This window comes from Platalea leucorodia, assembly GCF_965183815.1.
Source record: "Platalea leucorodia genome assembly, chromosome: 3".
Classification (NCBI taxonomy): domain Eukaryota; kingdom Metazoa; phylum Chordata; class Aves; order Pelecaniformes; family Threskiornithidae; genus Platalea; species Platalea leucorodia.
In genome coordinates this window covers 5437499-5464568 of record NC_138825.1, presented here as the reverse complement: position 1 = coordinate 5464568, position 27070 = coordinate 5437499, and the positions used below count along the sequence as shown (strand labels likewise).

Genomic DNA, 27070 nt, shown 5'->3' with positions numbered 1-27070 from the left:
CTGTCATGTGGCAGGCTGGCCTTGACCACATGAAATAAAATGCGGTGCTGAAGTCCAATATGACACAAGAAGCTGGTGTATTTCTGTTTGGTATGTAGGTAAGTCGAATCCTGATGAGGTCCTGTATTAATGATTTACAGACAAAAATACAGAGCTTAAAAGAGAGGGAAGTAGGAATAAACTAACCCTGTGAGATCTGCAAACATGTCTGGAAAACCAGTTTGCATTGCTGATTTTGAAGAGTATGCTAAAAAATTCCTGCCCAAATCAGTGTACGATTATTACCGATCCGGAGCAGATGACCAGGAAACGCTAGCAGATAATGTAGCAGCGTTTTCAAGGTAGGAGGATGATTTAAGGCTGGAGTAGGAGGGGGGAGCTGTAAATTCTGCATTATTCGTCCATGTGGTACAACATTAGATTTTTCTGTGTGAACAAAAATCAATTTTTCTGAAACTTTTTTGAGTTTTATCAAAAAGACTCTCAAATAATTCCTTTTCAGAACAACCGTCTCTCCCCTTTCACTCCTCCACCTAACATTTTCTGCCAAAAAGCAGTCCCTAAAATCCATTAGCTTTTTTTTTTTTTAGCTTTACCAGCATTTTATTTCTTTTGTTAACATAAATTCCCTAGAGTCCTTGGGCTCCAATATTTAATCAGTTGATGAAACTGTAATTTCTGCATTTTGGGCTATAATGCTGGCAAGGAATTCTTGTGGTGGGGTTGTACCTTTTAGGTCCTGAGCTGGTTTTGCCTTTTGCTTGTTCCTAGACTTGAATTAGTTATGCAGCCTTCCCTGGTAAGTGCTTGTGCAGCATTGCTGGATCAGAGCTGCATAGCCTAGCAAAAAGGAATTGTGTATCCCAGCTCCGGAGCGAGCCGTGAAAGCCGAGGCTCGGTATTGGGTGGCCAAGCCGTGCTTGGGGGGTCCCCGGCAGAAGGTCAGCACTTCACCAGGAAACACTGTAAATGATGGGAAGTATTCTAAACCAATTTTGACTTAGACTTGCCCCCTGCACTGCTGTCAGAACCTGAACTCGGGTCACCGTTTTCCTCAGAAGTACAAGGTCAAGAGAAAGTAAACCAGCATTTGCTGACCGATTCAGTGGGAGGGTGTCAAAAGTCGCCTCAAGTCCGTTGGTTCCCCATCCCCTCAATCTCTCTCTCGGCCCAAGCGCCGCAGAGGAAAGAAGGCGGCTGGAGGCTGATCGCCTCAGCCCAGCTAAGCCTGGTTGAACTGCTGAAACAGCTGTTGGCTTCCCTTTCCTTTGGGTGCTGTGTTGGTGTAGACCTTTAACTCCCCTGTGCTTGTCTTTGCTAATCTCTAAAGGCTTTGTCTTAAATCCCTCTGAGTCTAACAAACCAAAACAAGATTTTTCCAGTTTGTCTTTAGCCTTTCTCCCTCTCCGCTTTGCTTTTCTGCAGTAGAGCAGCAATCCTGGTTACTGCTCCTGTTGCCTTTCTGCAGGCTATGAGCGATTCAGCTGGAAACCCCATGCAGCTTTAGTTAGGCTCTCGGAAACTCAGTAGTAATTAATTTAACAGCATCTCAATGGCCAGATCTCAGAAATCAGCTCAGAACCCTAATTTTAGAGACATGTATAGAAAAGCTTTATAAAGTCAGGAGAAGAAAACCAACCTCTGCTGTGAGCACTTATTCCAGGCCTCTTAGTTCTATGCGGAATACCCCCATCACAGATTGGAAATCCCCTTGTGCTCGGGGCTGTTCAAACAGAAGCCAAAGGACTGCTCCGGCTTCGAGGAGTAAATAGGAGCAGGAGGGGTTGTAGTAGTGCTCGCCTACTTTTTTATTTTTATCTTTTTTTAATGCTTCCAGATGCTATGATGTTATTTGCCCTCACAAAACCAAAATGAGATATTAAGGAAAGGACACTCAAAGGAAGTGCTCAGAGGCAATAAACTGTAGAAGTAGTGAACTTTTTACTACTGACTGCTAGAGCTAATCACGATTAAGCAAAAGTTGGAGCTAAACTGCCCAGAGACAGGCTAACAAAAAGCTGGGTATGTCCACTTGCTGTTTTGGTGTTAGTGGTGAGATAAGAGCAGCTCTGCTCTGAAGCTGTTTTCCCCTGCAGGGGCAGATTCCTCTGATAAGAAGACCCCCTCGCATCGGGCTGCTCACCTGTGGGGTTCAGGCTCACCTCCTCTTTCCTGGTGTCTTCTCTCATATTTTCAGTAAGAGCCTTCAGTTTTAGGTGTTCAGAACTGTGGAGCTTGCAGGCAGCCTGGAACTGAAGGAGATACTAATTAGCAGTGCCTTGAACAGCCTGAGACATTAAAAAAAACCACGTAAATGACATTTGCCAGGTCCTGGTGTGGCTAAAGGGCCCTCGATGCTGGGTTCCTGCTCCTCAGCAGTGAAGGTATGAAGGGGATGGAAGCTGTGTTTCTGTCTTTGCTCCCCCTCCTTTTGTATATGTGTCTTAGTGAAAACAAGATCTAATTTCCACAGTAGCTTTAGGCCATTTAAACGTCTTCCAAAAAGGCAGTTAATAAAGTCTAAAAGACTTGACAGTGGGGTTTGCTCTATTAAATCATCAAACAACAGAACTTGTTGACAGCCAAAGAGAGGTCATGGGGCAGAAATGTTGAAGTCGAAGCTTTGCTTGTTACCTTTCCAGCTCCCCTGGTGAGGCGTGCGGTCCCCTCCTTTCTGGCCACTGCAGCGCTAGCACGGCTCTTCCAGCGAGGATGGGCATCGCAGCTGAAGTCATCTGCTGGGGCTTACCAGCTTTACTGGTATGAAGTGGAAAGGATGCAGGGCTGGAACGTGGATATAGTGATTTACAGCTTCATGGACAAATGTCCTCTTCTATCTGTCCATAACAAGAGGGAGATGATAGTAAAGGTTGTTGGAGTTAAAAATAGCCCTTATGTAGCACTGAAAAACATAAGTTAAATAATTCTCAACATTTCTAGTGCCTTCTTGTACCTGTCTATTTGCAAACTGAAATATTTCCAGTAAGCAGCATGAACTTGCTGCCTGCAGCCAGATGGGCCTTCCTCTCTGCAAAGCTGACCCCCTTTAATGGGCTGTCAAACCTTTCTGGAAGCATGTTGAGCACAGGGCTCCATCTCGATATCGACAGTGGTTCCCACTTGGTGCTGCTGAGGGACCAGACGCGGTGGGGGATTCTTATTTTCTGAGCACGTAGGATGCTACGGTTAACAGTTCATTAGACCGTGTTTGCGATGGCTTCCTGGCAACACATCTAGAAAAGGTAGAAACCTGGTATAAAGACTTCACGCTATTTTGGTTTATAAGACCTGTTTGACACAAGCAACTTTAAAAATCTTTCTTTTTTTCTTTGATGCTGTTGGGAGAAGCATGGCCTAATCGTTAAGGATGCAGAACTGCTTCTCACTCTGACTCTCACACAGCCCTTGTGTGTCTCTGAGCACGTTACTGGTTTTTCTCCCTGTTCCTGAGTGCAGCTTGTGGGTAAATATAAATCAAGATGGACTTTACACCCCCGAGCCACAAAGTCGGATGACTGGGTGAAAGAAACGAGTACCTTCAGCTTCATTTCCCAAGGCCAGAGAACTCCTGTTGATTTCCACTGTCAGAAGCTCAGTTGCAGGGTTCAGCCTGATTAAAAACATGTACTGTTTATTTAAATATTTATAGATATATGTATAAATGTTTATGTTTAAATGATTCTATGATTCTAAGAAAGCACAAAACTGAACCAGAAGTGTGAATTGTTAGCCCGTACCTTTGTGGTGCAAGATTATTCGGGTGAGCGAGACTGCTAGGACGGATTGTATTCGGAGAAAAATCAGTGTTGGGTTTTTCTGAGAAGTCTTCATTTTTTTTGGCAACTGAATGGTTGCATTTATGGAGAAATAAGTAGATTATTATTAAGGACTGATCTAGCAAATGAATGGTAGTTTCGATAGATGCTGGAATACCTTTGGAACGGCCCATGCAATTTTTGGAGCAGCACAATCCATACTCATTAGATTATAAAATGAATGTCCTGGCCTTTTGACAGCACAGGAGCTTGAAGTACTTTGGACCTGTAATCAGATACCAGAGCATAAAATGTCTCCAAAAGGCCAGTGTTTAAGATGAGGTTAACACCAGGTGCAGTAACTCTCCTCTACCTCCCAGTTCTTCTGGGATTGAGGGAAGAACTGGAGCTCGCATATCAACATCAGTCTGCTCCTGCAAAGGCCAGATAATTATTTTTTATTCATGGTTTTCAAATGCCGTGGAGATGGCACTGGCATAAGTGAAGGCTTTAAGGTCAGAGAAGATGATTTGGGATGTCGGAGCGTACGTTACTCCCTATGGCATCTGACTGCATTCACCTTGCATTTGCTCTGCATCCCGAAACGCCGTGTGTCCTTCCCGCACCGTGCTGCCTGGCGATTAAATTCCCTCTCAAGTTGTCAAGAAACCAAGGGGCCTGAATGGAGAATAGATTTTATGACAAGGTTGGGACGCCTTTAGCTTGATGGCATTGAAGAAATCAATCTGAAATCTCCCCTCTCGGCATTTTAATGAAGGGGAGCGTCTGTGTGTGTAGGAACACGTTTCTGCTAATCCGCCGTGACACCTTCTGCCACTGACTCCCCGGCGGCCTTTGGAGAAGATGTGTTTTGTTGTCATGTATGAGGAACAGCAGTTGCTTGTTTATCAGCATCGATGCGTATTTTTCTGCAGATGTATTGTTGCCTTGTAGCTAGGTATTAAGGGCGTTAAAATGACTGGGCACATAAATAATTCAAATATTGGTTAAAAAAGCAAGGCTGAGAATGTGATTGGGGTCAAATAAGCATGTGAAGTTGTAGGGGGGAGAAAAGGAAAGGAATGCTTGCAATAATAAGTTGGTTACGTTTCTGCGATGTCTTTCACCTCGGATTCGCAGAGTGCTGAGAAAAGAGTCATTGTGTGGATGGCAAGACGCCCTGGGAGAGAGAATCCATTTTCCTCAAGCAAAAGTAGCTGTTGCTTAGCCTGGCACAGCACCAGCGCCTGCCCCTTAGGATGGGAAGTGGAGCCGTGGGGGAGATTAAGGTAGCAAAATGGGTTGGAGTTAGGATGGAGACTGCCTGCCCGGTGTGTCCTTGCCCAAACGCGCCGCTTGCAATGCACCACAAAGGGATTATTTAGCACAGATTTGGAAGGGAAACAAGAAGAGCTGCTTCAAAATGTGTTGCAGTTTGAAAATTTCAGCATTTTTCACAGCTGAAAATGAGTGGGGAAAGCAGTGAGTGCTTCCCTCTTACCCAACCGCAAGATAATTTACATTCTGAATTTTTTTAACATAGAGGGAAAATGGGGGAAAAAAAAAAAACCCTAATCCCTGCTCCTTTCCTTTCATCCTTCTTTCAAAACAGCATTTAGCTGAAGTTGCCTAAATCGGGAGTGCTTGCTGCCTTTCCCACTGCGGCATCTCCCTGCTTCCAGCTGGGAAAAAAAGATGCACTCACTGGCAATCGCTGATTGCAGCATGCGAGTGTGGACTTGGCTGGAAAAAAATGTGGGTGATGAGGAGAAGATGAATAAAAAAAATACACAAGGTTTTTACAAAATATCCAGGAAATCTTTTCACTCAAAGACTTGGAGGAAGCAGGTGGTGTGTGGCAGCCTAATGAATGCGCGCTCCGGTTAGTGGGAAATACTGCCCTTGGGTTTTGTTTGCTGTTGTTAAGGGCATTTCCCTATGGCTTGTCCAGAAAATGCCTCACTTCAAGTGTCCAGCAAACTCACAGCTGAAAAAAACCCCATGTTTCCAAAGCAAGATCAGGTTTTATTTTAAAAATATAATACTAAGGTAGTGATCCCTTTTGGCGTGAGCAAATACTCAGTTCTGAGTATTGATTTGATGTTGGTCTGGAGGATGCAACCTGATAAGGTGCGAGGGGAAGAGAAGCCACAGAAGGCATCAGAGGAGACATTTACATTTAAAGTCTGGGACTAATGAGCCTGAGGACCACAAAAAGCTGAGGGACGGAGTAATTTGATGGTACATAAAGGTGACTGGGAAGGAGGCTGTTTATCGCTGCTTGAAACAGCATCGTTTTTCTTGCATACACTGGGAGGATTTTTTGCTCTTTGTTTCTTTTCCCAAGCTAAAAGCACTACAGAAATGTTGGTACTTCAGGACTGACACACACGTGCTTTGAGATGGTTTGTACCAGGTAAAAATCTGACAGGTCTGGAACAGCAGAGAAACTAGGAGGCTGGGGAAGAGGGAGATACTTCACATCCTTATGCTTTTGAGTTTGACTGTAAAAATGAGCAAGGTTATTAAAGGATTTTTGCTTTCTTTATAATTGCTGGGAAAAGATGTCTTAGAGATGGGAGAAAGCCTTCGGAATGAGAATTAGGAAGAAAGGGGGAGGTAAAAGTCATGTTTTCTCTGTCCCACCCTCAGCCCATCCTCCCCTGAAAAATAACAAACCGATACAATAGCCTGAAAACAAGTCTGAGAGGACATACTTGCAGTGTGTGTCTTGGCATCGAATAATACGGCTGACTCCCACAGCCACACGTCTCCTTCCAAGCATCATAACTATCTTTCTCCTCCCTGGGGCGCGCTTCCTGGAGAGCTGGCACGACCTGGTGCTCTAGGGCTGCAGAAATTTGGGTCTCATCCTGGCTCTGTCCCAGGGTTCTTATGGAAATGTCTCTGGATCTTTCTATAAAATGATGAGATTGGGTTTGGTTTTTTTTTTTTTCCTAACTTGTCAGCTTAATATGCAAGCTCAAGCTGACTACTACTTGCTGTCAGAGCATAGTCAGAGGGTAATAGTGGTTCTGGTTGCTCTCTCCTTGCTAGTAGTAATTATAACATCAGTCTTAGGCTTTCTAGTGCTGAGCAGGTAGTCAGGTTCAGCAGTACTAGAACTTAAGCTTTTATTTTCTCTAATTAAAATTTAATAGCCACATCTAAAAGTGCAGAGTCCTTTCAGAGGGAGGGATGCCTTAGTGAGAGGTTGAGGCGTACCCTACTACCTCTTGCAGAGAGGGTTTGGCTCAGCACACATCTGTGTGGAGAGGCAGCCCCTACTATTGCACACCCTCTTGTGGCTTGTAGTAACAGTAGCTGCGCTGTGACATCCCCTGGATGGTGAGAAAAAGTCCAATTTCACAGGTAACGCCAGGAATGCAATCCTATCAAGATAGATTTGGATATTGCAGTGTCACCTAGGTGACCCCGTAAAAGGGATCATGATCCTCTTGTGCTGCTGTTGGGGGGGGGGGGAAGATAAGTTTCTATGTGTGCAAGCATGCGATAAATTGTAATTTCAGATTAAGTGTGTTTTAGTTTGCTCTGTTTTGGAGTCAGCTTCCATTTGTATCTGGGCTAAAGACCCCAGTGGAGAATAAGCCCAGCTCTGGGTTGATGTGGTTTCTGGTTGACACGTTGAAGGCCAAGCAAGGTCAGGAATGATTGAGCAGATGCTGGGCCACATCATTCAAGGACTAGTTTGTAATTTGCCCTATTGGGAAAGCAGTTGTGCTACTTGGTCTTTTCCTGCACCAAATTACAGTGGCCGCATTTGGTCTTTTCCTGGAAGTCTGGAGTCCCTGCGGTACGATGGGCTGTCCCTGGGGCTGCAGCTGTAGTCCCAGGGACTACATAATGCACGGTGGCCGGTGACTGCTGGGAACAGGACCTCTCCGAGCAAAGCGACTCCATCTCCGTGCCAGCACAGATGCAGTGCAGTGGATTTCTACACTCCTCCATCCTGCCCATCCGCTTCCCACGTGGCAGCTCCTTTCTGTGTCGTCTCACTGCAGACACCCATAGCACAGGGGCAGGGAGGGCTAAGCATGCTGGCCAGGCTAGTTTTATTCAAAACTCCCATGTCTTTTGGCTCCCTAGTCCATAGAAGGAATAACTGAGGGGGGCTGATGACTTCTCCTGTTCCTGCACACCCTCTGTCATCCAATTCTGCCCCAAGGCTTTCGAGGAGGCTGACGCTCACTGTGAACCTTATTATTTTGCAGCTCCTGTCTTTTTTTTTTTTTTTTTTTTTCAAATGGTACCAGCCAACAATATTCAAAGGCTCTTTGCCTCTTTCACCCTCCATGGACTTCGGTCCCTCCTTGCCTGCTCCCTCCTGGCTTTGTGCATTTCGTGGGTCCTGCTGCAGCTCTGGGTCATGCAATTAAGTTCTGCTCCAGCCCCAACACAGCTTTCACCTCCTTTCTCCTGACAGCAGGAAAATCTGCTCTTGCCCATTAAGAACTGTAAATAACCCTGATGAAGCAGGCTTTTTATTCTCTTTGTTTGGCTCTGTGTCAGATGGAAGCTGTACCCCCGGGTGCTCAGGGATGTGTCAGTAATGGACCTGTCAACCTCAGTCTTGGGGCAGAAAATCAGCATGCCGGTCTGCGTTGGAGCGACTGCTATGCAGCGCATGGCTCACGCTGACGGAGAGACGGCTACTGCTAAAGGTAAACCATGCAAAGTCCCCACCGCAGTGAGTTAGAGATGAACAGAGTAATGCTGTGCTTGCTGGTTGTGAAGCCCAGCTTGGTTTCTTGCTCCTGATGCTGTGGCCAGGACGGGTTTGAGTTGCTGCTCAGAGTAATCGGGTTTATTTTTGGTTTTGTTTTTACTGTTTTCCTTTGTCTGTTTTGTGCATGGGTTCTCCCTCGCTGTAAAACAGGGATGAGAAAGGCAGTATGTAAGAGGGGAATCATTTGTAACAAACACAAAATTGAAAACTACATCTATCTATATATCTTTCTATACGTTCTATAAATATAACTATATATATTGTCACAACAACATTCTTCCTGTTACAGAACTGCTTCTAGAAATTCAGAAGCCTTTGCTTGTCTGGGAAAAATACTTGGTTTGAAGAGAGCTCTTTGAGTGCATCCCAGGGAGCCAGTGAGATAATGGCCCCTCTGCGCTAGATGCTGCACAAAGATGTTGCCAGCACGGAGGCTGCAGCCTAAAAGGCTGCAAGAAATGGGTTGTTAACCAGAATTCAGATGTGAAATGGTTTCTTACTCCTTTAACCCGAGGCGCAGGGTGACACAAAATCTAAGAAAGGTCACACGATGTGCCTGTTGCATACAAACAGCATCGGGCTGTGTGTTTCAGTGCTCTAGCACTGAATGAAAAAGGATACAAAATGTAAATAGGTAATATTTAAAACAAATAAATACCATGTGCGGTTGAGATATTTATCTAATAGCATTTCCATGACCAATGCAGCAAATGCCAGTGTGAAGTGAGTCTAAGTATCTGCCCTGCAGCGGGACCTGGTCTCAAGTCTCATTAAAAAGCTGCGTTGCTGTCATGTGCACCGTGATGGGCTGCAGCACAACTCCAGCAGTAATCTCTGTAAAAGCAGATTTCTCTGATTTTATAGTGTGTTTGGGGATACGTGTTTTTTTTCCCCCCCCTCCCTTCCCAAGAGATTTCTAGGAAGCCAAAGATTTTATGCCTATTGTATGTGCAGGCACATTCCACACGATGGAGCTCAAATACCTTGAATTGGTTTGCGAAGTGGTGTCTAGTGGGATGCCTTGGTGCTGTCCTGTCCTTTGGCAACCCTTGCAGATTATTTCTGGCCCAGGTTATGCTGGGAGGAAGCTCTGAAGCATTATGCTGTAATGTTAAGTGCAAACATATTAATGCAATGTTAAGAGCGAGATTCGAAACATACAAAATTCAGGATGTTCCTTAGCAAAAATTCCCACCAATGCTATGGCCCGGCCACATTTTAAGGCATAAATCTATAATGGCATGTAAAGTCAAGTGGTACAATAAGGCTGACTACTAGGGCTGAGTTATGGTTGTGGTAGATAACTTAATTGTGGAATTTCCTGACTTTTGTGCACTTATATTTTCAAACTTTAACGTATGATTATTGCATTTAATGCTCTTGGGTTTTCAAGCTAGGAGAGCTTGGTGTACTGGCAACGGTTTGAATGTGTGGTCAAATAAACATATCCATGGGAGCTGGTAAATTTTTCATCGCTTTCAAAGGAGAGTGCAATTAAAATCACACCCGCTGTATTGCATTAGCATTGCTTGTAGAAAAAATACGGCTTAGGTTTTGTGTTCTGATGGAGGTGGAGTGGGGCATTCAGTGCCAAGCTTTTCGTTTGACCCTATAAGATGACAGGGATTAGCTGTAAAGTACATGTTTGGCTTTAAAGTTCTCTTAAACTTGAGACATTTGGGATCCAGGGGGTTTGCTACATCCAACTTCTCTTAAACTCTGTGATACCTCTGAAATATAAGTGAGCAGATTGTTGGTTCCTTTAGAACAGGTTTTGCTTCAGCTGCACCAATTTACACAAGCCAACAAAGTCTGATCCGTAGTCTTGTGGCTTTTGCAAAGCCTGGCGTACTTCGTAAGCTTGACTTTTGGCTCAGGTGTGTAGGAAGTGACATATGTGGTGGTGCCTCTGCTGTTGTGATGATCCTTGAAAGCACAGTGTGGTCTGAATCTTGCCCCTTCCCAGCCAGGGAAGCCCCCCTCGTGTCAGGGGGCATGGCAGCTGCCCAAAGGAGCACCAACGGTGTGCACGTGCCCATGCCCAGGCACCGCTCGGTGCGTGCCACAAGCCACACATCTGCCTGGTTGGGCTAGAGATAATCTTGGGTTCACACCATCCTTACCTGCAGAGCAGGGTGGTGCAGGCACCAATAACAACTCCTTCCCCTACCTTTTTGTATTTTGAGAACAATGCCTGATCCCACCAAGGAATTCCCTTAAGCAACAGCATTTTGCTTTGAAATGCTCTGCTCTTCCAGTGGGTTTGCCTGCAGGTTGCAGCGTAAAGGTCCTCTCTAGGGACAAGGGCATGTCATGGTGTCTCTCATTAGGTAAAACTCTCTGCCCTCACCATCCCTCACTTTGGGGCTTGTCAGGGTTTTGGGAGTTGCTACTCCTCAAGGGATGCTCTCCTGCAGCAACGAAGCTGGTGGAAAGGAGCATGCATCTTACCCTAAATAGGGTAAAGTCCAGCAGCTTGCCTTAAACACACCTTCACTGATAATTCTGTTCATTAGTAAAGGATCTCTTTTGCGAAAAATGTTCAATTGTAATTTTAAAAGTTGCTGGTGACAGGCCATCCAACACAATGCAAGTTATTCCAAAGGTTAACTAAATCCTCTCTGAGCAGAATAAGCTGTAATCATGGTCAAAACTTGTACAGCTTCAAATCCAGATGTTGGATTTACTTATACTTCTGTTAGCTAGACTTTAAGAAAAAGAAAAAAATATTGTCCATATAGGCTGTAATAAGATTGCTCCTCAGTTTTCTTTGACATGTCTAAATAGACCTGGAGTCCTTCCTTATAGAGAAAGCTCTCTTGTCCTTGCAACAATTTCACAGACCTTGGCAGTTGTCCCAGTTTTTCCAGGTCTTTCTTGAAGTGTATTCCCTAGCATTGTAGTTGTAGTTCATCAGTCTATGTGGCAATCTTCCAAATAATGGATTTTCTGTTCAGTAGAAACTGAAAAATCAGGAGGAAAATTGTTTTGGATTAACAGAAATGTATAATTTGATCCAAAACATAATGTTTTATTTCATTTTCCTACTAGCTAATACTTTTAGCCATAGTTCTGTTCTGAAACAAAAGTGTTAGCTTGGAAGAAAACATTTCCATTTTGAAAATATCAACATATGACATTTTGACTTAGGTGAATTTTTCTCATCCTTACCACTCCAATTTCAACCTCTTTAACTAAAAATATTTGCCAAATTTGATGAATAATCTTAGCCACCGTTAAAGAGCAAAGGCCTGTTCTCTAAACACTTTTCAACAAACCCCTTGATTTTTATTTTTTTTCTTGCTTGTCCATCAGAAGGTTCACTATTCCTCCATACAAAGACACTCATTTGCCATCCCGACTGTGTCGTCTTCGGTCAGCACTCCCTGCAAGTGCAGTAGTACTCATGCTCCTGTAAACAGGTTGTGCCTTCGAGTACATCGAAACAAAATCTTGTGCACCATCCAGCTGCTTAGCAAGAAATAGCAATTTTTTGAAACCTTAATCGATTATAAACAGATATGTAGCATTATTTTATTGAGATTTCTATTCTGTTTATATTGCTGCTAATTACATAATGCTCTCTTACTGACCGATTACCTTATATTCTCTTGTTATAGCCCAGAAGCAGTATTGCGATACCTGACTTCTCTCTGACTTGCTGAAAATCAGCCTGGATAGCCTGACTCTGTTCTTGGCCAGATCTATTGAAAACTTTGAATGATAGTTACTCAGATCTGATGTTTTTATGTTTACCCTCTGCAATTGTTCTCAAACAACTTTCTGAGTTACTGCTGACGCAAGAAGGGTTTCACCATTACCTGCAATGTGACTGCACCATTTGCTTTGCCAAATAGGGAACAGGAATATTGACTGAAAAGCTTTCTTTTTCCCCCCTTGTTTTAGTACAGTTACTCACAGCTCTATCGTTTCCACCAGAGAGGGAGCAACACCTTTTTTCCTCTCTTAACAGACTTCTACCGTGGTTTTTGTTTCCTTTGATGCTGCTGAGCATCTGAATTCAGGTTCCTTGTGCTCATCAGACAGGCCCGTGACTGTGTAGGAGGGATTTTGCGATCTGTTGCTTTTTGTGCTCAGACACAGTGAAAATAGCAGGACTTTACCCATCTTTCACCTGTTACCTATGTGGCATTCCAAAAAAATGTTAATTTTGAGGTATGACTACTCCGGAGTCATTGAGAGGACAATATTCACGTGGCCTGGACTGGCCTGGCCCTGACTCCCCCCAGAGACCAGCATGGCCAGGGGACTTTCTGATGCAAGTGTACACGGGCAGTCTGGCATGACAGCCCTCCTAGACCAGCCAGATCCATTTTGGCCACACGTATTTTTCCCTGCTGCCTCCAGCCTTCCTGCACAGCTGACAAAATGTGTTGTGTCAACAAAATGATCGTAGGCACAACTCGCACTCAGCGTTTTGTAAGGGGTAAGTGAGGTAAGGCTGGGCAGGGGATTTCTCAGCCAAGTGTGTTTCGTCAAGAGAGTAATGTTAAGTACTTTAAACAACTCTGTTTCTTAGGAGATGCAGCTCCAAGAACATAGCTACTTCTCTTGAGAAATACCACCGTGCCAAAAGGACATCGCATTGATCCCAAGTAATGTCCTCTGGCCCCTAACTTGGAGACAGTGGATTCACTGGTGGATTCAGGGAAGAATGACCGCTGTGGGGCAATTTGGCTGCCATGCTTCGGAGATGCCCCTAAAAGGGAAACGATGGAATTTGTACAGCTAGAGAAAAATAGCAAGAGTTCCCATTCCCATACAAGGTAATCCTGACAAAATATGCAAGCTTAAACTGGGCTTTTCTCCAGTGTCCTCTCCTGAAGTATGTTGCTTCTGGGTTGCCCATAGGGACAAACTCCCTGCCCTTCCCGTACCACTTAATGAAGTAATATCCCATCAGAGATGGGAAGGAGACTGAGATTTCGGGATGAAAAAAAGGTTAAAAAATATTATCACTCTGTTCTCCTGTGGACTTCCCAAGTGGGTCCTGTCCCATGGTCAACCTTGATTTGTTGCTATGTAAAATACTTCAGTTGAATTCCCCAAGAATGAGGAAAGCCCCAGTTGACTGAGGTTCATGTTCCCTGGTGCAAAGATACGTCCTTGCTCTGGGCCTCCCTGGGCTAAGTACAGGCAGGTAGCAGTGGGGCTGAGGCACCTGCACCCACTCAAGGCAGCTGTGGAGCGAAGGCTGTGAAGCTCCCCTTTCCTAGGCACCCCACCATATCCCAATTCTAGTTGCATCTGGCCCTGAAACAAGGTGGAGTACAGATAATGTGAAGCCTTATCCTTGTGATATCAAAATCCTTTCCCTGGCCTCCTGTGTGTGGCTAATGCCATGCTCTCTGCACTGTCATTGACCTCAGTGGGAACCTGCAGTGTGCACAAAGGTACATGCGTGCTTTGGGCAGTGCTCAGTATTAAAAGAAGACGAGAGAAAAAAAAAAAAAAAAAAAAAAAAAGGACTAAAAGCAATCTGAAGTGGCATGAGGAAAGGCTGGTTTACAAAAATCTGATGTTTAAACTCTGGCAAATGTCACACATTGCCGCAACCGTGTCCCATGGCAGTATGGATCCAGGACTGATTTGTAAGAATAATATTTGCAGCACCCCAAAACTGAAGTGTAAAATATAGTTGCTGGAGGAAATGAATTGCTTCTGTTTTCTTCAACTGCAGCTAAATGTGCAAGAAATGGGAGTATATTTTTAGCAAAACCTGATTCGAGGTAGAAAAAAATCAGAATCTGGCAACACTTCAGGACTACGGATCATATGTTTCTGAAAGTCGAGAAAATTGTCAAAACAAGCTTTAAAATTATCAAGATAAAGTACAGATCAACTAAAATTGGAACTTGGAATCTCTAAAACTTTGAAAAATTTTGTGTTTGTAAAGTTTGAATTTGACCGTGCAGATCCAAAATACATGTGTTGAGCTGGTGCTTTACCAGAGAGTTGTTAACTTTACAGGATAGATGAGAGGTATTTTGTGAGTATGCTTTCGTGAAAATGCCATAACCCAGTTTGGGACACTTGAACTCTGATTGAACCAAACTGCTTAAATCTAATCTTAAATAAGATGAAAGCAGCATCTTCTCTATTGCCATGTATGCAGATAACTTGAAAGGATATGGTATTATTTTAAATAATACCATATTTTTGTGTTTTAAATCTTCCCTTCACCGAGTATATTTTATTGTGCAGTTTCTATTTTAATTTTTGCTTTTGCAACTATTTTTGTCTGTAGAGCTGTAGAAGTAGACTTGAAAATAAAAGTAAGAATGGAAATAAATGGATACCTAAAGGCAGATTGAACCATAACATTTACATTTTTCCCTTATCTGATCTGAGGGTTTTGCAATTGCTGGGTTAGCAACCCTCCCTCTCATTCACGAACTTATATTTGACAGAGCAACAGGAATGCAGATCCCTTGTTTCTTAGCATCACTTAATGGACTTGATTTGGCAAATCACTTATGGGATTTGCGATAACCCACCACAGCAGATTTTACAGGACTTTAGGAATTCAGTATGCATGGGTTCTTCAGAAGAAACTAATTTCTAGGTAATTAATCTGTGAGAGGGAACTCTCTTCAGTAATTTTAAGGGGACAAATTAAATGGCTAAAATGCAGAGTGTTTTGGTTTGTTGCTACTGTATTTCCACCGATTGAAAGCTGCCTGGTGGCTGTGGGAGGGTGTAACCAATTTGTTTGAATAAGCTGTTCATAAGTTTCCACTCTAAGAGACTTGTAATCCTTATTTAATAAAATGTTGTTATAAAGACCACTTTTTAATTCCTCGATGGGCTGGAGATGACGTTTTGAAACAGAGGTCCATTTACATTAAAAATATGCCTACTGCGGTAGACCAAGAAAAATAAGGCTTTCTATAATATTTTTGAGTTTTACAGTGTGTTTTCCTTTATTTTACATTAGGTGACAGATTACTCCAAAAAGAATAAGTGATAGATTCATAAAAATATAATTGTATGAGGTTAGCTGGTTAGTAGTGCAGCCCGGGTTGGAAATCACCCCCGGGGAGGCAGCTGGCACGGAGCCTCTGGCTGCTTGACCCCATCTGGGATTGTTGGATGACATTTAACCTTGGGGCTGCCCACACCTCAGGAGTGATTTCACTCCACAGCTTTTGAAGGTAAAAGAGGGGGGATCAAAACACACGGGGCATGAGCACCTGTCCCTTTGGTCTCAGCGGAGACTTTGGCAACCACTGGTCTGTTGTACCGGCTCATCTTTGTATTTTGGGGTCTCCTGGGTGGGGACTGCCACTTGGGATGTGTTGCTCCTACTCTCAGTGAGATCAGAACTTCTACCTTTTTATTACCAGAAGTGTGAATCTTTGTGTGTGGGATCACACAATGGACGTGTGGTCGTCCTTCAGGCCACAAGACAGGCGGCAAAAGTGTTGAAACAAAGAAAAGTGGAGCTTCCCCCTCGAACGTTTAAATAAGATTGTCTGCTGAACTGTGTCCTTCTGTTTTATCATGCCTTGAAATACTCTGTAGGGATAACAACAGGTACTTGCTAGAAGAGCACTTCAAGAAAGATAGGTTTAACGCTAGTGAACATTTTGGGGGTTGGAGAAAGCAGCCAAAATGCTGTGATCAAAATGCTCAAGGGACTGTGTGTGGCAGTGGTGAGGAGGACTGAAGAGCAATGTTGAGAATGACAGACCCAAAACACCAATCTTCAGCAATGTGGCAGTGTACAAAAAGTTGCAAGGCTTAAAGGTTTTTTTTTTTGGTTTTTTTTGGTTTTTTTTTAGATCAGTTAAAACTCTGTGTGTATATGTCCTTAAATGTACCGGCCAAAACTACTGACAAGTGGCAGCCAGATGCTAGGGGCTTACAAACAGGCTCCCCATTAGGATAAAGGATTATTCGTATGGGTTAGGCTTAGTTTGATTATAATATCTTTTCTTTCCAGTATTGGAGCAGGGATCATCCCAAACAGCGTGCAGACAGCAGTCACAAAAAATTTGCCTATAAACAGAGAGAATAAGCCAGAGAGCTCTCACGGCAGCCCACCACTTATTAGTAACTGCTGGCTCTTAATGTAGCATTCCCTGGAAGGCTGAAAATGCATTAAGACTGAGGAAAGGCAGTGTGAAATTACAGGCACCAACACGCTCTGGTGAGCCAAGTGCTCCTGTTTAGAGAAGCCTCCGTTTTGGGTAATCTCAAATATAACCTTGTGTTCCTCCAGCCTGCCAGGCGATGGGGACAGGGATGATGCTGAGCTCCTGGGCCACCTCTTCCATTGAAGAAGTGGCTGAAGCAGCTCCAGCCGGCCTTCACTGGCTGCAGCTTTACGTGTACAAGGACCGGGAGGTTACCAAATCCCTTGTGAAGCGTGCAGAGAGAGCAGGCTACAAAGGGATCTTTGTGACGGTGGACACGCCGTTCCTCGGCAGGCGCATCGACGATGTGCGGAACAAGTTCCAGCTTCCTCCCCACCTCAGGTAGGTGCCCACTGGTGGGATGCGGGATGGGCGTGTGGCAGCGCCACAGTCACCATGAGGTGCTGTGGGGGAAATCTGTCTCTGGCACAAGGAACTTCTTCCAGGTGCCACACACCACACTGGGTGATAACACCGGGGAGCTGAGCACATACCTCTTGCTGTGCTTGGGCTATGATCTGCTTTGGGTCAAAACTAAGCTTTCTGTTTTCAGACTGTAAAAGACACTGTGTGCCAGGCAACATGAGGCTGCAGAGTGACGAAGTCAGAGAGGTGGGGCATTTCTTTGTACATCTGTCAATATATCCTTAGACATCTTCAAAACTCAGCTGGACACAGCTCTGTGCAACCTGCTCTGGCTTTGAACTTGGATCCAGGAGCAGAGTTGGCTGTGCTCTGAATGAGGGCCTGGACTAAGTGGACCAAAGGTCCCTTCCAAGCCATGTTATGGTTTCTTCTAACCTATGTTATCCTATGACACTGCACTGGGTCCAGGCCCATGTTGCTGCTGACCACAGAGCCCCTTTCCAAGCAACTTCAACTCTTCTTTTAGTCAAATACAGAAACACATGAGGATCAGCCTTTCAAAATTCTCCATGAAGACAGTTTCCACCCCCATCTGTGTTTTGGGACATTTTCTATATCTCAGAAGAATTTGTGCCCTCGTGATTGACTTCAGCACTAGTTCTAGTTCCTCTCTACTGCAGGGCCTATGCAGCCCTTAATTTTAACAGAGTTATCCAGTGGTGTTGTAAGGGCACTGATTTCACTAACTTTTTGCAAATATAAATTGGTAGACTGTAGAGACCACCCTGATAAACATATACTGAAGTGCTGGCACTGTGTGAGCAGCCAAGGACTGACTGGAAGAGTATTTAGTGGATGGGATATCCAGGATCTTGGGTTTGCAAAATGGAGCTAAAAACCTTGGGAGAATCTTGCAGGTAGGTCTTGGTAGTAGCGACTGCAGTCTGCCATGGCATAAATTAAAGACTACTGTGTTTGCTCTTATTCAGAGCCTGCAAATGAACACAAAAATGGAGAGAAGACAAAATGAAGGATAGCTGAACATATTTTGAAGCAGATTAACGTTGGTTTGAGTTCTGGGTGAAAGCCAGTTTTGAATATTATCAATGGATCTGAAGTGCTCTTCCTATGTCTCCTAAGACTGTTATGTTATACTATGTACATACCATATGTAACACAGCAAGAAATATAATATCACATCCTGAGGTCTTCTTTTTCGTAATATTCAAATTGAAGGTAAGCCATGGGACTCTGCAATGCATCTGATTCTTCACCTTGCAGGCAAAAAAGCCTCCAGAGCTTGGGGTGTCGGATCTCTCCCATACGCTTGTACTTGAAGCTAATAAATGATATGATGAAGGTTGACAGAGCAACCTTAACTCTGCCTATGATTTCTGTATTAAAGTACAATCTTATGAGGAAAGTACCAGAAAACAAAAAAATCCCTGACAAATCTAACATTAAAATATGCCCCATAGAATAATCCTGCTATAGATCTGTGATTGACAAAACATTATTGATACAAACTGTCATTTTACCTAAAAAAAAAAAAAAAAAAAAAAAATTGTTTAAATAGCTTTTTTTAGGGGCAGTATCATTTTAAGGCCTGGGGTTAGAGTTTTTGAATGTGAGTCAACTAACCCAAAAGCGATTTCCTTTTTGAGGAAAGCAATAGAGCATTTCTGAAACACTTTGACTCCACCTGACCAAGCTGTAACAAGGTTGTGTTTGAGTGAACTGTATGAAATAATATGAAGCTGGAGTAATCTTTAAAGGTTCGAATTAACCACTTCAGATTTCAGAGTGACCCTCGGACAGTGTTTTGTTGCAGAGTCGGCGGCAAAACTCTCCTAGCATGGGGCTCTGCTCAGTTATGTGATAACTTTTTCTTGGCTTTAGGATTTCAACAAAGTTTTCAAGCAACAACAAGGTGCCATTGTGCTCAGAAATGTATGTAAGGCAACATTCATTCAAGTGTCGATCTGCATTTCACAGGCCAAGAAAAACATATAATCTTATCCATGGTTCTGTTTTTCTCTGGGTACCCCACCCTCCGCAAACCAACAGCTGAAAAGCTGGATCTTGCTGAGATCCTGCTCCTTTCTCATTTTCTTCTGGGCCTGGAGCTGAACAGAAAAGCCATGTGAAATGCTGTTTGTTTCAGGCATGAAATCAGCAGTGAAACTAGCCACTTTCCATGCAAAAAAACCCCCATGCATTTCCCAAAATGTGGAATATGAGTATAAAATAGCGCAGCGTGGAACAAGACAGTTTCTGAAGAACAGAGCAATCGACCTCGTGTGGGACAGTACGAGATGTACCACTGATGGTGGTTTAAAGCTTGTGAGCACTCCGGGCTGCTTCAGCTTTCTAATACAAGCACAGCCTAAATTTCTCTATTTGCCCTCTTTTCCCCCTTCTCCTGCTTTGTCTAATAAGCCTGTGAACTCTTTGGTGCAGGGGCTGTCACTTACCATTCAGTTCCTAGAACCTGTGAGATTAATTTGGTACTAAAGAGCAAATAATAATAGGTCATGTTTTCATATGAACTTAATTTCCCTCCCTACATTTTACAAGGAAACATGAAAAAAAGACACAAGGTGAACTGGCTGGATGTTGGTCTTGTCAGACAGATGATAATTCTGAATTCTTTGCAAGGTTTCATGCAGACCTATCTAACTCATGGAGCTTAACAAAATTTCCCTTCCTTCTTCTCCCCTCCAATCCCCTATTCCCTCCAGTAGCTGAATTGCCTGGATTTGGGAGGGAAGAAAAAAAAAAAAAAACACCCAAACCACAACAACAACAAAAAACAAAACAAAACAACAAAAAAAAACCCCAAAATTAAATTTGCTGCATGAAACCGAAGGGGATTTTTGCTGGTAAGTAGAGGTGCACTTCTTGACTTCAGTGGGTCCTGGGTTATGTCAAGCAAGGCTGATGTTCTCTTCTCACGTCCAGCCTGTCCTACTCTAGGGTCTGAATGTCCCCCAGCCTCTGATGCATTTATCCTCACCGTGCTCCTGGCAGAAAATGTTGTTCCTATTTTATGGTGGGAAACTGAGGCAAAAGGTGTGGCGAAGTGTCATGCCCAAAGTCATGCGGAAGGTCTGTTGGGGGACAGATGCTTGATCCCAAATTAGTGTTCTCACTGCTGGGTTTTCCCTCCTGATTGCAGTTTTGATGCTGAACCTTTAGGTTTTGGACTTTGTCCTATTTCTTTTGAAAGCACTAAGACTGTTGCCTTGGGCCAGAGAAACTCACACCAATGTTATCAAATGCTTTGCCAGCCAAAGATTTCGGTTTACTAATGACTATGATCTGACATGCTGGGATAGGCTTTTCTGCTCCTGCCCTGCAGTACAGCAAAGGTTTAACGCAGCTATATTGAATGCTGACGTTAGGGACTGATTTGTGGCTACAATGAATCTTTCTCAGACTAGTTTTCTGTCTTTTTGTCGTTTTAGATTAAAAAACTTTTCAAGCAGTGACCTGGCATTCTCCTCAGGGAAAGACTTTGGAGAAAATAGTGGACTGGCTGTGTACGTAGCCGAGGCGATTGATGCAAGCGTCAATTGGGAGGACATCAAATGGCTTCGAGGGCTGACCTCGCTGCCCATCGTTGCAAAAGGAATCCTCAGGGGTGTGTAGCTCAGCTGCCTCTCATGGGGGAGGCAAGGCGTCTCTTCTCGCAGCGGCACCAGGGAAGGAAAAGTGCTCATGCTGGGGAAATTTCTGTAAAATTGCATAGAATTGCATTGCTTTTTAACGGCAAGCATCTGCTTTCCTGATATGGAATATGGTGGGATGCACGTTCCTATTTCTGCGCTGTGCTAAGTAGGGAAGATTTGCCAAAACAGGCAAAAAACAACCAAAGGGAAAAAACCTTCTCTTCCTTATGCATGGTTAGGAACCCAGCAACCAAGACGCTTGCAGAAACAGCGGCTTAAATAAGTACCTGGAGCTGTCAGATGGTTTGTATGGCTTTGCTATACCACCAGCTAGAGTGTGTCTACCTTGACGTTCATTAGGTAGGGACCAGAGCCACTGATCACTAGACTAGGCAGTTGGTGGGCTGGCATCGCATCAGTTATATCGGAAATCAGATGTAGCCAGGAAGATTGAACTTGCTCTGTTCATTGCACCTGTAAACTCTAACTCTGATCCGAGTTGTACGCTACTTAGAGGAAAGCTGGATTTCTATTCTGTCAGAAGAGCACTGAGCACAGTGAAGTGGTTTTATTAAGTATGGATTATTACTGTAATCATGCCGATAATTTTGGCTTGGAGAAAATCATTTAGCAATATAACTCCTTAGTGATGAGTTGTGGGACATAGTAGAGAAAATAAAGGCTAGCAACCAAACTGACTGCTAATCCAAAGTGGTAAAATGTTCTGCTCCAACATTTCAAATTACTTTTCTGGTCTTATTGCTTAAAGATAAAACTTTTTTCTGTGTTGAGATGGGGCTTTGGAAGGATGAAGCCCTAAGGTGGCTTTGCATTAGCTGGTAATGTTTTTTTAGGGATGCCAAAATTTCCCTCATCATGGTGTCAATAAGGTCCCAGTTATGGAAGGGTATATCTTGTTTGTTTGGGTTTTTTTCCTAGCTGATGATGCTAAAGAAGCTGTAAAGATTGGGGTAAATGGTATCCTGGTGTCAAATCATGGAGCGCGACAGCTTGATGGGGTCCCCGCAACTGTAAGTACTGGTGCCAATATGCACCAGTAGTCTCTGGTTTTCTCTACCTTTTGGCTTCTTGTTTGCTTTCGCTGAACACATGGTAGCTGGAGGCAAAACCTGTAAATACGTGCGTTATACGCCTTAACCCATGAGCAGTAATCTCTCTCCACTTCTCTATGTATGTCACATCATACTCTGAGTCAGATACAGCCTCCCCGTGGTCAGATCAAACAAAAAAAAACACAGGAGGGTTTACGCGTGGTTGGTTGTTCAAGCTACCTTGGGCACCCTGTCCTTGGCTGCAGCACCCTGCATGGAAATCTAGAAGAGCAATTTCAGATAGCGTATTATTGTCAGTTAAATGTTCAGAAATTGGAAAGTCTTTAAGAATGTTTTTCTAGTCTTTTTTTCTAGTCTTATTTCTCCTTTCTCATCCTTTTTTGAAACCCCCCTGTTGCTGTTTGCAGTTCACTGAAGGTTGTACTAGAGTTGTTTTTCCCTTTTAATATTCTTCAGAGACTTCTGAAAAATTACAGAGTTACAGAACAGCTAAAGGCAGAATGAAACTCTCCATTTTTCTCCTTTCAAACATTTTCACCTTTGGAAAAGGTAAAGGGTGGTTAAATTACAGTTTTTCCTTTTTCCTTTTCCTTGTCATGCTACCCTGTGCCTTTTTCCAAAGGTGAAAAGGGATTTGAAGTTCTCAACTGGCAAGAAAGAAAGAAGGAAAGGAAAATGAAAAAGTACGTGTTCAGGCTGAAGGAAAACCCCCAAAATTCCAGTCATCACTCATCCTTCTTCATTTGGTGTGGGAAAGCTGAGCCAAGTAAAAAGAGAATGAAAAGGAAGAGAATCAAAGCCCAGTTGTGACTGTTTCAGTATTCCTAATGTGTCCTTGATGAAAAACCTCCTGTTTTCCATGGTTATTTTCTGAAGGGAGATGGGGACAGGCAAGCCCCTTTTCACTGGGGAGTGTTTAGCACATCAGGCTTGGCTCTGCTGCCCCACTGGCATGTCCCCCTTCCACTGCAGCGCTTCTGCTCTCTGCTTATCTCCTTGGGGGCAGCTGAGGATTTCCCCAGCCAAATTCCTTCACCCACCGATTTTCTGAGGTCTTCACGTGGACCCATTGATCTCCTGGCTGTGTTGGCTGGTTCTTCACCAGCCAAACCCTGCATTGGGGAGCCAAAGACCAGCACAAATGGTTTTCTAAACGGTTAATGAAGTTGAGGCATTGTCCCCTGAGTTGAGGCGTTATCCTCTGAGATGCTCTTGCCTCACTGTCTCCAGGTACTCCTGGGTACTGGTAGGGAAAAGACCCCCTGATGTCAGGACTTCTCCAGTTTCAAAAGAGAGACTGAGATTTTTTTTTTTTAAGATGTGATTTTGTGCTGTTGGAGAGTTTGCAGCTATTCAGTTTGACACCGTAAGGGGAACTGAATTTTCAGAACGTGGATGCCTCATACTTCTGAAATGAATTTTTCTTCTGTAACTTCTGTCCTCTTTATCTTCTTGTCACCTTTTGAGAATGTATTCCCCAATTTCACTAAGAGCATTTGAAAATCTTGAGCAAGTCTGTGTGTGAGGTAATCCAACAGGAAGAATGTACCAGGATATTAAAAACACCATTTTGAGAAATGAGAAAGCTCAAGAAATATGAATTAATTTTTTGCCAACTGCAGTAGAACAGAAATTAAACTTGCAAACTACTCGTTACGAGTTATTCCTTTGCAACACCACAGTGCGGAGGAGAAGGCACTATTAAAGCTGATGTGTTCACTGGATTTCATCATACAAAGAACTACATTTCACAATGCAGTTTTCGTAATGTAAATATCTGTCTTGGATCATGCTAAATGTTTCTGTTTTAGAAACATAATAATTTGCTTTAATTTCATGGGTTTTCAGAACATGAGCTGAACCCAAGCTGGTTAATATTTCTAGTGTCTAGTTACACATTGAGGAAATCTATGTTTTAATTATGGTTTGCATCATACTTTAGTTATTATAGCACTTTAATGTTGGTAGAGATTGTCAGGATGTACAAAGTGGTCTCTGTATATGGAAATAGATCCAAAATATGTTTGGCAAGAGAGCAAAACCAAAGGGAGGGGGAAAAAAAAATCACAGCAAGTGCCATATTTCAAGAAAATTCTAATCCGAATCTAAAAACAAACTGCACTTTCAAGTTTCCCCACCCCACACACCTCCTAGTCATTTTTTATCCATTAGAAAGGAAATGAATTACATCCGTATTTGAAAGACATGAGTTTGTATGCCTTTTGTCTTACTACCACACACTGTTTCCAGTCTCCTTAGTACTTGGCTTCCAGTTTTGTATCTTTCCTGATTTTCATGAATAGGAACTATTTAGGCATTATAGGAACAGTTAACACTTGAGGCTTGAATTCAGGAGGCTCATGTCTTCGTTGGGACCTCTTGCATGGCGTGGACAGGTTACTCAACTCCCTGGTTACTTACTTGTAGCCTAGGAACAGTAAAAATCCTTTTCCCCCTTACTTTTATCACTGGTGTAGGGGTTAAGTAGAGCTTGGTGAAAGTAACATATACGTGCATTAAAAGAAAGCATTTCCCACCTTGCTCAAAACTCAGTGGAAAGCTAATTTTTTCTTATATGAAGAAGTTTCCACCACAATTACTCCTGTAATCAAGATGTATTTTCAAAAGGAAAAATATAGTCATTAAAATTTCTCAGCCAACTCGAAGGTCCTCAGGGCACATCTTTCTCTTACTCCGTGTCTATAGGTACAATGCCTGCCTCAACTTTGCATGATAGCTGGCCCTTAGTATAAATGAATAATCAATTTAAACAAGAAAGTGAGGATGATTGTTTAAAAAGTGACAGTGATTCGATTTCCTTCCCAAACTAGTGAACACTGGAAGTTTGGGGAGTAATATCAAGGAAAGGCCTCTTCTCTGCTTGCTGTTTCTTATATTCTTCCAAAGTATCTGATACCGGCTTGTGTTGGATACATGTCATGGGATCAGATGGACATTTTGTGACTCTGCTGATTCTCATTTTATTTATGTGACTCTCCAAATAAATTTGACCTTTGTATACATCTGCTAATATGCTAAGTCACTACTGTTTTTCAATGCAAAACTGTGTTATTTCTGCATGCCGTTAGGCACGCAATTGCTCATTTAGCTTCTTTAAAGCTTGGATCCTGTACATAAGAGTTCATTCAAAAAATAAATAGGGCTACAGAAGCGGACAAACTGTATTCTCGGTTTCACTCTTTTAGATTGATGTCTTGCCTGAAATCGTTGAGGCTGTGGAGGGGAAGGTGGAGGTGTTCCTAGATGGTGGTGTAAGAAAAGGCACAGATGTTCTCAAAGCATTAGCACTCGGTGCCAAAGCTGTATTCATCGGAAGACCTCTCATCTGGGGCTTGGTTTATCAAGTAAGTAAGAAAAAGCTCAAATGTCTGTTTTTAGATACCTACACTTGCTGTTTAGGCTTAGTGTATGCATGTATGTGTACATGTGTGCACACAGGGGCGCGTGTGCGATGGTGTCTGTGTGTATCCAGACCATCTAATATAAAATTTGCCATGACAAGTACTCAGGAGTTACGGTTGTGCATAAAACTGTTGGCACATGTATACGTGTCTTTATCTACACACATGAGCTATATGTACATATAATAGTACATACGGTCTCCTAATCTCCTAGGGTGACGAAGGAGCAAAAGAAGTTCTCCAGATGCTGAAGGAAGAGTTTTGCCTGGCAATGGCACTGACAGGTGAGACATCAATGTTTCCTCTCAGTAATAATCACCTCTCTCTCGCATTTCCTCATAGCTTTCATTTGCCCTGGGCAAGATGCTGTAGAAGGGAGAAGGAAATGTTTGCAATATAAACAGATTAGGTTATGGAGAGATGGGAAAAGGACTTGTTATCGCTGTCTTATAGATGGGGAACTGAGTAGCTTAAGTAAAAATAAGTAAAATGTTTTTCACAAGGAGAGCAATAAAACTGTAGAAAAGTAGTGGCAAATCCTTGGTCACTAAGGGGTGGATTTCATCTGACAGAATGTAAAATTCTATGGGATAGAAAAAGAAAAGGCTTAGAGTGGGACAGAAAAGCAGGGCTTTCAACTGATATGTAACTTCTCCTCCAGGGTGCAAGAGAGTAGAAGAAATTGGCAGGACACTGATACGAAGACATCAAGTAGTTTCCAAGATTTAGGTCTGAAGAGTATTGCTTCGTGCATTGCCTGTTGTACAGAAAGTGTGCTACCAGACAAAAAGCAACTGCGTTCGCTCTTTGGGCCTCCTCCTGCAATCTTGACTGAGAAAGGGTGGTCTGTAGGAGATCCCTTGTTGAAGAAAGTACTTGAAGCAAATTTTACAGGTGTTTTTATATTCTCCTAGGCTCTTAAGGAAAGCTGCTCTACTGGGAGTTGTGATTAGAGATGGGCCTTTATACAAGACCAACATAGAAACTTCGAGGTGTTTTGCAACAAATGCTAATAACTTAAATGCCTGGAAGTAACTTAGCTGTTAAAATGAAACTATAAACAGAAGTGTTTTGATAGCAAACAGCTATGGAAATGCAGAAATTTAAAATGTAAAAGATACTTCTTGCTCACTGTTTAGAGAAACTACACTGTAGATCGTAGAGATTAAATCTTACTTTCTTATGAACATAGTGTCATTTCCCTAGCGACTACGTGCTGTTACTTTATAAGCATGTGGGCTTGTAGCACGCAGGCTGTAGGAGCTCAGAGGACTCTTAGTTGTAAAGAACTGAACAGCAAACCAAAATTGGGGAAATTCTGCTGTTTAAGTGACAGAAACCCCTTCGCAATCAGACAATGATTATGTATGTGCATCAGGTATAGGTTCGATCCTTGGCTGGTGCAAAACCTTGTAGCCCTATTGCCTTCACCAAACTGTGCCGACTGCACCCAGCTGGAGCCCTGAGTCACCTGGATTCATTTGCTGACAGCGGCAGGCGAAGGCTGATGCTACCTGGGAGAGTTTGTAGGATTTGTAGCCGTGTGCAAAAGAGAAATTTGAATAGTTGAGGTATTAACTCATGACTTGGGAAGATCCTAGTGGCTCTATTCAGTTTCCATGAACGCCCTTCAGACAGATAAATCTTAGCGTTATGCACTCTGCTTATGATGAGGATACAAAGACATAGAGGATCTGCTCCTCTATTCTCTGAACAATCCAAATACCCACTGAATTCAGGAGAAATTTTGCAACTGTAAAGAACAAAGAAATAGCTTCATATGGCAAAGTGACCTTACCCAAAGTGAGCAGGCAGAGGAGGTAAGACTCTACTAATCTCATCTTGGGTAAAACTAAGGGTGGCTCTTCATGTGTCTC

General features: G+C 43.1%; 1 protein-coding gene across 1 annotated transcript; it reads left to right on the top strand.

Moving 5' to 3' along the window:
• Positions 1–204: 204 nt before the first annotated feature.
• Positions 205–25922, top strand: HAO1 (hydroxyacid oxidase 1; the record flags this gene model as incomplete). Its single annotated transcript, XM_082305457.1, has 8 exons — positions 205–341; positions 8286–8437; positions 16748–17003; positions 20495–20670; positions 21638–21729; positions 24978–25136; positions 25408–25477; positions 25855–25922. 8 exons carry the CDS (start codon positions 205–207, stop codon positions 25920–25922), a joined length of 1110 nt encoding a protein of 369 aa, XP_082161583.1.
• Positions 25923–27070: the final 1148 nt, after the last annotated feature.